The sequence below is a fragment of the Hirundo rustica genome, unplaced genomic scaffold (genome assembly GCF_015227805.2).
Source record: "Hirundo rustica isolate bHirRus1 unplaced genomic scaffold, bHirRus1.pri.v3 unplaced_BUSCO_264645at7742, whole genome shotgun sequence".
In the NCBI taxonomy this organism is placed as follows: Eukaryota; Metazoa; Chordata; class Aves; order Passeriformes; family Hirundinidae; genus Hirundo; species Hirundo rustica.
In genome coordinates, this window is record NW_026690718.1 from 48212 (window position 1) to 58815 (window position 10604).

Here is a 10604-nt window from a genome sequence, read left to right on the forward strand (position 1 = left end):
TGGGGGCAGAAGAGAATTCCAGGGGATCACCGGGCACCAAAATGGGATGGAAGGAACGAAATCCTTTTTTGGTTTGGTTTTTTTTTTCCTTCTTCTTTTTCAACTCCAGGAGCAACAACCCCAGCGCCCCGCTCACCCGGCGGGATCGAATTCCCACGCCGGGGATGGGAATTTCGGGGCGGGAGACAATTCCAGACAATCCCAGGGCACCGAAAGGGGACGGAGGGAATGAAAACCCAATTTCCCCCCTCTCATCTCCAGGAACAACAATTCCAGCGCCAGCAGAAGCTGCGCCCTGATAACCCCGCGGGTCCCCGGGAGCATCCGGCACGGCAGGAAGGAGCCCGACAGGAGGAAATATTAAATCCAGGGATATAAACACCGCGGCGGGAGCAGCCCCGCCCCGGCGCGGGCCCCCTGAAAAGCGGGGTCCCCGCGGGGTGGAGCGGCCAGAGCTCGGGGCCACGATGGAGAAGAGCAGCTTCGCCATGGCCAAATTCGGCCTGGAGCCCAAGCAGGCGATGCCCAAGCGCGACTGCGGCTTTTACGTCAAGTACATTTTCCTTTTCACCTCGCTGATCCAGTTCCTGATCATCCTGGGGCTGGTGCTGTTCATGGTGTACGGGAACGCGCAGGCCGGCACCGACACGCACCTGCGGGAGCAGGAGGAGCAGGTGCAGAGCCACTACCGCAGGATCGTCGCCCTGAGCGCCACCAACGCCAACCTCAGCCGCGCGCTCAACGCCACCCTCAAGGACAGGGACAAGCTGCAGGGGCTGGCGCTGAAGGTGCAGAGGGAGCTGGAGAAGTGCAACAGCAGCCAGGCCGCCGGCAGCGTCCCGCAGGTGAATCCCGGGATGCGGGGAAGGGTGGGAATTCCCGGGGGTGACGCCTGTCCCCAGCGCGGGTGGCGGCGGCGGCGAGGGCGGCGCGGTGACAGCGGGGTTTTGGTCAAGGGGGCTCCGAGTTCGGCGTCTTCTTCATCATCCTCCTCTTCCTCTCGTGCCCCCGGAGCTCTTCCAGAGCCCACGAGGAGATGCCGGGGGATCCTTTTGGGATTCTCTGGTTCCCTTCCTCCTCCTCCTCCTCCTCCTCCTCCTCCCGTTCTCCCGGAGCTCTCCCAGCGCTCCCGAGGTGGTGCCAGGGGATCCTTTCGGGATGTCCTCACCCCCTTCCTCCTCCTCCTCCTCCTCCTCCTCCCGCGGTCTCTCCCTGGCCTGAGGGGCCCTGGCTGATGCCGGGGTTGGTTTTGGGGGCGTTCTGACCCCTCCTCTTCCTCCCGCCCAGCTGCAGGAGCTGGTGTACCAGCAGGTGAGGTTGGCCAGGTGCCACATGACCGCCACCCTCATCAACACCACCTGCAGCGGTAAGAGACACCCCCGGGCCCCCAAAAACCCCTGGGGACCCCCAGAACTCCCCGAGGAACCCCCTCCCACCCATCTGGGACCCCCAGAGCCCCCTGAGGACCCCCAAAACCCCTTTCCCACCCCCCTGGGGACCCTCAGCTCTCCATTCCCACCCTCTGGGGACTCCCAACACCCCCTGGGGACCCCGAGAACTCCTTTTCCCACCCTCCCGGGCACCCCCAGCACCCCTTGAGGACCCCAAATCCCTTTTCCTGCCCCTTGGGGACCCCAACTCTCCATTCCCACCCTCCTGGGCACCCCAGGTGACCCGTGCCAGGCAGAGCCATGGCCCCAAAGCACGGGTGGCACCTGGGGAGCACCAAACCCCCCCAAGGAGCCAAAACCCTGTTCCCCGCCTCCCCCCCAAAGCCGAGAAGCTGCAGCTGCAGCGGCAGCTGGACCAGGCCGGCTCCTCCAAGAAAACCCTGGAGGAGAGCTGGCGGCAGTGCCAGGCCGAGCTGGCCAAAGCCACCCAGGAGAGGGACAGGTGCCAGCAGGACCTGCGCAGCGCCAGGACCGAGGGCGACTTCAGCAGGACCGAGCTGCAGCTGCAGAGACACGAGTGCCGCTCGCTCCAGAGCGACATGAGCGACAAATTCCCGAGGGTCTCGGAGCTGGTGAAGCAATTCCGCTGTGGAGAAGCCGAGACGGAGCTGAGGCAGATCCGGGATCGGGCGGAGGGGCTTTTCCGGCGGCAGCAGGAGAGGGATTCCCAATTTATCTGGAGGAATAGCTGCGAGCTGAGCGTGCAGCAGTGCCGCCTGAACTGCTCCCGGGAAATGCAGGAGCTGGAGAAGAGGATCCAGGGCCTGGAGAAGCGGGAGAAGGACGCGGTGGAGGAGAGGAAGAGGCTGGAGGCGGAGAAGGAGAAGGTGGGGAAGGAGCTGGAGGAGAAGAGGAGAGCGGCGGCGGCGCAGGCGGAGGCGCTGAGGGAGCAGCTCGGGTTCTGCATGGGAGCCAAGGTGGGGACACGGGACAGGGGACACGGGACAGGGGACACCGGGACACCGGGACATGGGGACATGGAGACACGGGGACATGGGGACATGGGCGGTGGCAGCGCAGGCGCTGAGGGAGCAGCTCGGGTTCAGCATGGGAGCCAAGGCGGGGACACGGGACAGGGGGGACAGGGGACAGTGGGGATATGGGGACATGGGGCACTGGGGGCACTGGAGACATTGGGGACAGGGGGCACTGGGGACATGGGGAATTGGGGACTCCGGGGACATGAGGATATGGGATGTGGGGTATTTGGGACATGGGGCACTGGGAACATGGGGACATGGGGACATGGGCAGTGGCAGCTGTCACCGCTGAGCAGTGCCACCAGTGCCTGCTGTGTGACCCCCGGGGTGGCTCCACTGCCCGGTGCCCCCTGACCCCCGCCACTGCCCCCCAGGACCTGCCGGGCTTGCGGGCGCCGGGCAGCGCCGGCCGCTCGGGCTCCTACATGGAACTGCTGAGGAACCCGGCCACGCTGGGAGCCCTGGGTGAGCCCCGGGGACAGCGGGGACACCGGGGGGTCACCGTGCCATCCTGGGTGCCCGGCCCGTCCCATCCCAATTCCATCCCATCCCATCCCATCCCATCCCATCCCATCCCATCCCATCCCATCCCATCCCAGTTCCATGGATCTCATGCATGCCAATCCCATGCGCCCCACCCCAGTCCCACAGATCCCATCCCTTGGATCCCATCCCTTGATCCCATCCCATCCCGTCTCATGGATCCCAATTCCAGTCTCATGGATCCCAATCCCATCCCATGAATCCCATCCCATCCCGTGGATCCCATCCCATGGATCCCATCCCAATCCCACCAGGAAAGTGGAACCTGGAGGAGCTCCAGCAGATGCTGCAGCTGATGGAGCAGTTCACGGCCACCCTGAAGAACCCCAGGTGAGGGGACACAGGTGACACCGGGCCACCCTCCCGGGCCGCCCAGGGCTCCTGGCGTGACCCGATCCCATTTTCCCACAGCGGATAACGCTGGAAAAACCCTCGGGAAGAGCCGGAGCCGCCCGGGAGGTGCTTCCCGCAGCACGGATGGCAAACCCCGCCCCAGGGCCACCCTCCCTTTGTCCCCGCGTCCCCAAGGCCACCTCGCGCGTCCCCTCAGATGTACCCCCGCCTTTCGGCTGGAGCGGGACAACAGCCGGCCCCGAATCCGGGGACAACTCGCCGCTGGTGTGGATGGAAATCCGTGGGGGGAAAGAACGGGGATGGGGAGCGGGAATTCGGGAATTCCGGGAATTCCAGCCCGGCTCGGCGCAGAGGCACGAGGGACAGGGGTGTCCCTGTCACCGAAGGACGAGGCACCGCGCTGTCCTTGTCCCCCCCCGGAGCGGGACAGGGATTTATTCCCGGGATTTGCGGCCGCGTTTCCTGTGGAAAATCCTTTTCCTGCCCCGCCGCCTCTGCCCGCACGCCAGGCGCCACCGCAGCGTCCCTTGTCCCCTCGCCGGTCCCCTGCGCCACCCCGAGTGTCCTCGAGCCGCGTCCGTGCCCGACCAGGGCGCTGTCACCTCCGGCCACCCCCCCAAGGCTGGCGGTGCCACCGCGTCCCCCCCCGCCCTTCCCGCCCAGCCCCAGGGATGGCGGTGACAAAGGTGACAAAGGTGACAGAGGTGACAAGCTCTCACTGTCCCCCAAGGTCTGGGGCGGGGGGGGGCGGGCAGGCACCGCCAGAGGATTTCCTGGAATTCCTCCACGGATAATCTTGGAGCACCAGGTGCTTCCCGAGCCCGGGGGCGCCGGCCGGGGGGTGGCACGCGACGGGGGGGAGGTGGTGGCACAGGGGTGTCCCCAAGAGGTGCCACCACTTTTGGGGGGGGGCAGAACCCCACGTCTCCCACGGCTCGGGGGAATTCCATGGACTGGGATGGATCGCGGGAATCCCCAAACCCTCACGCTGAATCCCTGGGATCTGGGGACACGGGGACAGCCCAAGGTGGGGACACCCGGGGGTGGGGACAGCCCAAGGTGGGGACACCCGCGGTGGCTTTTCCCTGCCAGCTCCTCCCTTGTCCCCCCGCCCAGGACGCGGGGACATTCCCGGGGTTTTTATTCCCACACATTTGGGGTTCGGGACGCGCTCCCAAACGCGGCCACCGGCGAGGGGACGACACCGAAGGCACCGCGGTTTAATCCCGGTGGCACCGCGGTTTAATCCCGGTGGCACCGCGACAACGCCGTCACTTCCCGACACAGAAGTCCCTAAAAATGATATCCAGGACCTCCTCGGCGCCCACGTGCCCGGTGATCCTGCCCAGCTCCCGCCGCGCCACCCGCAGCTGCTCGGCCGCCACCGCCAGGTCCCCGATGTCGCCGCTGTCCTCGCGACAGAACCGCGACAGCGCCGCCGCGCACGCGCCGAGGTGGCGGCTGTGCCGGGCCTGGGTCAGGCTGGGAGAGCCCGAGAGGGGATCGCCGCACCTGGAAAAGGGACCGGGAATGGGATCGGGAATGGGGATGGGGATCCCCGCACCTGGAAAAGGGACCGGGAATGGGATCGGGAATGGGAATGGGGATAGGGATCCCCGCACCTGGAAAAGGGATCGGGAATGGGAGCGGGAATGGGGATGCGGATCGCCGCACCTGGAAAAGGGACCGGGAATGGGATCGGGAATGGGGATGGGGATAGGGATCCCCGCACCTGGAAAAGGGATCGGGAATGGGAGCGGGAATGGGGATGCGGATCGCCGCACCTGGAAAAGGGACCGGGAATGGGATCGGGAATGGGGATGGGGATCCCCGCACCTGGAAAAGGGACCGGGAATGGGATCGGGAATGGGAATGGGGATGGAAAAGGGGATCAGGCAGGGGATCAGGCAGGGAAATGGGGGATCAGCCATGGAAAATTTGGATTGGGCATGGAGAAGGGGAATCAGGCATGGAAAACTGGGATCAGTCACAGAAAAGGGGGATCAGTCACAGAAAAAGGGGATCAGCCCGCCCGGAGCGCCCTGAATCCCGGACTCACAGCTGCGCCAGCTGTTGCTCCAGCAGCTCCAGCAGCGCCTCCAGCCCCTGGCCCGTCCTGCAGGACAGGAGCGCGGCGGGCGCGGGGGCGCGGTGCGGGCGGGGGCCGCTCGGGGCCGCCGGCAGCAGGTCGGCCTTGTTCAGCACCAGCACGCACGGGACGCCGGGCGGGGGCTCCAGCGCCGCCAGCGCCGCGCCCAGCGCCGCCGGGGCCGCGCACACCGCCGTGGCGTCCAGCACGGCCAGCACCAGGTCGGCCTGGCGCAGCCTGCGGACACGGGAACGGTTCCCTCTGGGATTCGGGGAATTGTCCCAGCCTGGGGTGTCCTGGGGACACTGGGAACCATTCCCCCCGGGATTCTGGGAATTGTCCCAGTCCCTCCACACTTGTAGGTGACACAATAGCCTGGGGACACTGGGAACCATTCCCTCTGGGATTTTGGGAATTGTCCCAGTCCCTCCACACTTGCAGGTGACACAATAGCCTGGGGACACTGGGAATGATTCCCTCTGGGATTCTGGGAACTGTCCCAGTCTGGGGTGTCCTGGGGACACAGGGAACCATTCCCTCTGGGATTTTGGGAATTGTCCCAGCCTGGGATGACCTGGGGACACTGGGAATGATTCCCTGTGGGATTCTATTGTCCCAGTTGCTCCACACTCATGGGTGGCACAATAGCCTGGGGACACTGGGAACGATTCCCTCTGGGATTTTGGGAATCATCCCGGCCTGGGATGATCTGGGGACACTGGGAATGATTCCCTGTGGAATTTTGGGAATTATCCCAGCCTGGCATGACCCGAGGACACTGGGAATGATTCCCTCTGGGATTCTAGGAATTATCCTGGCCTGGGATGATCTGGGGACACTGGGAATGATTCCCTGTGGGATTTTGGGAAGTGTCCCCCTCCCCGATCCCCCCGGCTCTCACCGTGCCCGCGCCCGCGTCACCCCCTCGCGCTCCACGGGGTCGGAGGCCTGGCGCAGCCCCGCGGTGTCACTGAGCACCAGCGGGAAGCCCCCGATGTCCAGGGCCACCTCCAGCACGTCCCGCGTGGTGCCCGCCTGCGGGGACACGATGGCAGCGGGGCGCCGGCCTGGGGACAGCGGGAACGGCCGTGGGCATCGGGAATTGTCCCAGCCCGGGTGACCCGGGGACACTGGGAATGGCTCCTGTGGGATTCAGGGAATTGTCCCAGCCTGGGTGACCTGGGGACACTGGGAATGACTCCTGTGGGATTTGGGGAATTGTCCCAGCCTGGGTGACCCGGGGACACTGGGAATGACTCCTGTGGGATTTGGGGAATTGTCCCAGCCTGGGTGACCCGGGGACACTGGGAATGGCTCCGGTGGGATTTGGGGAATTGTCCCAGCCCGGGTGACCCGGGGACACTGGGAATGACTCCTGTGGGATTTGGGGAATTGTCCCAGCCTGGGTGACCCAGGGACACTGGGAATGGCTCCGGTGGGATTTGGGAATTGTCCCAGCCTGGGTGACCCGGGGACACTGGGAATGGCTCCTGTGGGATTTGGGGAATTGTCCCAGCCTGGGTGACCCGGGGACACTGGGAATGGCTCCGGTGGGATTTGGGAATTGTCCCAGCCTGGGTGACCTGGGGACACTGGGAATGGCTCCTGTGGGATTTGGGGAATTGTCCCAGCCTGGGTGACCTGGGGACACTGGGAATGACTCCTGTGGGATTTGGGGAATTATCCCACCCAGGTGACCTGGGGACTGCAGGAACGATTCCCCCTGGAATTTTGGGAGCATTACCCCAGCTCCCACGTGTGACACCGCGCCCTGGGGACAGCGGGAGCTCCTCGCTGTGGCATTTCTGGGGAGGATCCCGGCGCTCTCCCGGCGCTTCCACTCACAGAGCAGGTTGAGCAGGCTGCTCTTGCCCACGTTGGGGGGTCCGGCAATGACGGCGCGGACCCCTGCCCGCAGCAGCTCCCCGCGGCGCCCGTCCCGCAGGTGCGCCCCGATGTCGCGCTGCAGCGCCCGCACGGCGACGGCCACTGCGGGGACACGGCCCGGGGTCACGGGGACAGCGCGGGACGAGCCCGGCTCGGGGGGGAAACACTGGGAGAGGAGCTTAAACTGGGGGATAAAACACCGGGAGAGGAGCTTGAACGGATAAAAACACCGGGAGAGGAGCTTAAACTGGGGAAAAACACTGGGAGAGGATCTTAAACGGGGATAAAACACCGGGAGAGGAGCTTGAACGGGGGGATAAAACACCGGGAGAGGAGCTTGAACTGGGGGATAAAACACTGGGAGAGGATCCAGGTCCTGATCCTTAAATTTGGACTAAAAACACCGGGAGAGGCCCTGTATGCTGATCAATAAATTTGGGAAAAAACACTAGGAGAAGCCTCCTGTGCTGATCCCAAAATTTGGAATAAAAACACTGGGAGAGGCAGCAGCTCCTCACCTTGCTCCAAAACCTCTTCCTCCACCTCCTCATCCTCGCCAAAGTCGATGAAGGCCTCCAGGTGTGCGAGCGCCTGGGGTTGGGGACACCGAGGGCAGGGTGACGTCCCCGAGGTGGCAGCTGCAGGTGAGCCCCACCCGGGTCCCCTCCTCCATCCAACCTCTCCGTTCTCGGATTGTTCGGGAATTTTCTCCACCGATCCTCACGGGACAAAGCCCTGAGGTTATTGCAGGTGCTCTTGTGTGGCACCCTCAGAACAAATTGTGTCAAAGGAACTTCAAATTCTCACTCTCCAAACAGCCCCACGTGGGAATTTAAATATTATCTGTTAGCTGCACTTAAAAAAAAAAAAACAAACCAGCTTTTTACCCTATTCCTACACAAAAGGAACTTCTCATTCTGAAAACAGCCTCACATGGGAATTTACAGATTATTTGTTAGCTGCACTCAGGAGAAGCGACAGGCCGGCTTCTTACTCAAATCCCAAATCCCAAACCCCAAACCCAAATGCCAAATGTCAAATCCCAAACGCCAAATGCCAAATACCAAATCCCAAACCCCAAATGCCAAATGCGAAACCCCAAACCCCAAACCCCAGACGCCAGAGCCCCACCTGTGTCAGGGTGTGGCTCCAGCGCTGGTAGAGCTGCCCCAGGTCTCCCTCCATCTGCCTCAGCGCCTGGCGCCGCTGCGCCTCGGTCTCGGCGCCGATGAGATCCCGCAGCCCCTCGGCCGCCGTCAGGTCCAGCTTCCCGTGGCGGAACGCTCGGCGCGTGAACTCGCCCGGCTCGGCCGGACGCAGCCCGGGCACGCGGCCTGAGAGCACCGGGGCACCGAGGGGACGGGCGTCAGCCTCAGTCCTCCCCGTCCCTTGTCCCTTGCTTCATGGATCCCTTAGCTCCGGATCCATTCAGGGATCCCGAGAGCTCCGGCTGATCCTCTCCCATCCCTTGTTTCATGGATCCTTTAGCTCCGGATCCATTCAGGATCCCGAGAGCTCCGGCTGATCCTCCCCGTCCCTTGTCCCTTGTTTCATGGATCCTTTAGCTCTGGATCCATTCGGGATCCCGATGGCTCTGGCTGATCCTCCCCGTCCCTTGTCCCTTGCTTCATGGATCCCTTAGCTCCAGATCCATTTGGGATCCCGAGGGTTCTGGCTGATCCTCCCCCGTCCCTTCCCCCTTGTTTCATGGATCCTTTAGCTCCGGATCCATTCAGGGATCCCGAGAGCTCCGGCTGATCCTCTCCCATCCCTTGTTTCATGGATCCTTTAGTTCCGGATCCATTTGGGATCCTGAGAGCTCCGGCTGATCCTCTCCCATCCCTTGTTTCATGGATCCTTTAGCTCCGGATCCATTTGGGATCCCGAGGGTTCTGGCTGATCCTCCCCATTCCTTCACCCTTGTTTCATGGATCCTTTAGTTCCGGATCCATTCAGGATCCCGAGAGCTCCGGCTGATCCTCCCCGTCCCTTGTCCCTTGTTTCATGGATCCTTTAGTTCCGGATCCATTCAGGATCCCGAGAGCTCCGGCTGATCCTCCCCGTCCCTTCACCCTTGTTTCATGGATCCTTTAGCTCCGGATCCATTTGGGATCCCGAGGGTTCTGGCTGATCCTCCCCGTCCCTTGTCCCTTGTTTCATGGATCCTTTAGCTCCGGATCCATTCAGGATCCCGATGGCTCCGGCTGATCCTCCCCCACCCCTTTTCCCCTGCCCCTTTGTGTCCTTCCCCTCGGGATCCCAAAGGGAAGGGGGGAAAAAGGGATGGGGAAAAAGAGGCAGGACATGAGGAGATGTGGGAAAAGGGATGGGGAAGGATCAGCCAGAACCCTCGGGATCCCAGAGGGAAGGACACGGAATTAAGGGGGAAAAAGGGGCAGGAGGGGTTCTGTGGGGCCTGCAGCACCCCAAGGATGAGGATGGGATGGGAAAGGGGCAGGAGGGGTCGGGGGTCTCACCCAGGGCCCGCAGCACCCCGCTGACCACGGCGGGCCCCCCGTGCACGTGCAGCTCGGCGCAATCCTCCCCGGTGAAGCTGCGGGGTCCTGCGGGCGCGCGGGGCCGGGTGGGCACCCCCAGCCCCCCCGGCCCTCCCCACCGGGACACCCCAAAAACGGCATCGGGGGGCGCCGGGACACGCTGAGGGGGCTGTGCCAGGCCCCGAGACCCCCGTGGGGCACTGGGACCCCCAACCCAGCACCCAGACCCCCCAAACCCCAAATCTGTACGCCCCAAACCTGGGAATGAAACCAGGATAGCACTGAGCCCCCCAGACCGCAATCTCTGTCCCCAGACCCCAACCCGTGCCCCCCAGACCCCAATCTCTGCCCCCCAACCCCAATCTCTGCCCCCCAGACCCCAGCCCGTGCCCCCCAGACCCCAATCTCTGTCCCCAGACCCCAATCTCTGTCCCCCAGACCCCAACCCGTGCCCCCCAGACCCAATCTCTGCCCCCAGACCCCAGCCCGTGCCCCCCAACCTGGGAACCAGACCACGAGGCCGCGGTCCAGGGTCTCGGCCGTGTGGGGGTCTCGGATGCGCCGCAGGGCCAGCACCCGGGGCGGGGGGATCTCGGGGGTCCCGGTGAGGCTCTGCAGAGCCCCCCGGCTGCCCGGGCCGCTGGCGCGGATCACGGCCACCCCACAGCGGCCCGGCGCGGAGGACAGCGCGAAGATGGTGTCACCTGTCCCCGCAGGTGTCCCCGCGGAGCTCAGGGGACGCGCCCACCTGGGGGGGCACGGGGGGGTCCTCAGGGGCACCCCCGGCTGAGACCCCCGCGGG

The 10604-nt window shown here is 64.2% G+C and overlaps 2 protein-coding genes across 2 annotated transcripts; one reads left to right on the top strand and one right to left on the bottom strand.

Annotated features, from left to right (window-relative positions):
* The first annotated feature begins 268 nt into the window (after window positions 1-268).
* Window positions 269-3609, top strand: PLVAP (plasmalemma vesicle associated protein). Its single transcript, XM_040054350.2, has 6 exons — window positions 269-845; window positions 1288-1366; window positions 1776-2368; window positions 2806-2896; window positions 3229-3304; window positions 3386-3609. The coding sequence occupies exons 1-6, from the start codon at window positions 468-470 to the stop codon at window positions 3390-3392; spliced, it is 1224 nt and encodes a 407-aa protein (XP_039910284.1). The 5' UTR covers window positions 269-467; the 3' UTR covers window positions 3393-3609.
* Window positions 3610-4547: 938 nt separating this feature from the next.
* GTPBP3 (GTP binding protein 3, mitochondrial) lies at window positions 4548-10550 on the bottom strand (the record flags this gene model as incomplete). The annotated part of the gene is made up of 8 exons (XM_040054347.1): window positions 4548-4840; window positions 5388-5654; window positions 6319-6484; window positions 7263-7406; window positions 7823-7895; window positions 8436-8638; window positions 9782-9868; window positions 10303-10550. Coding segments are annotated over 8 exons (1429 nt in total), but the record flags the coding sequence as incomplete, so codon positions are not given.
* Between the last annotated feature and the right edge of the window lie 54 nt (window positions 10551-10604).

Coding starts and splice junctions, on each gene's coding strand:
- PLVAP (XM_040054350.2), top strand. CDS start 468: ATGGAGAAGAGCAGCTTCGCCATGGCCAAATTCGGCCTGGAGCCCAAG. Junction 1,367..1,775: donor CATCAACACCACCTGCAGCG/GTAAGAGACACC, acceptor TCCCCCCCAAAG/CCGAGAAGCTGCAGCTGCAG. Junction 2,897..3,228: donor GGCCACGCTGGGAGCCCTGG/GTGAGCCCCGGG, acceptor CAATCCCACCAG/GAAAGTGGAACCTGGAGGAG.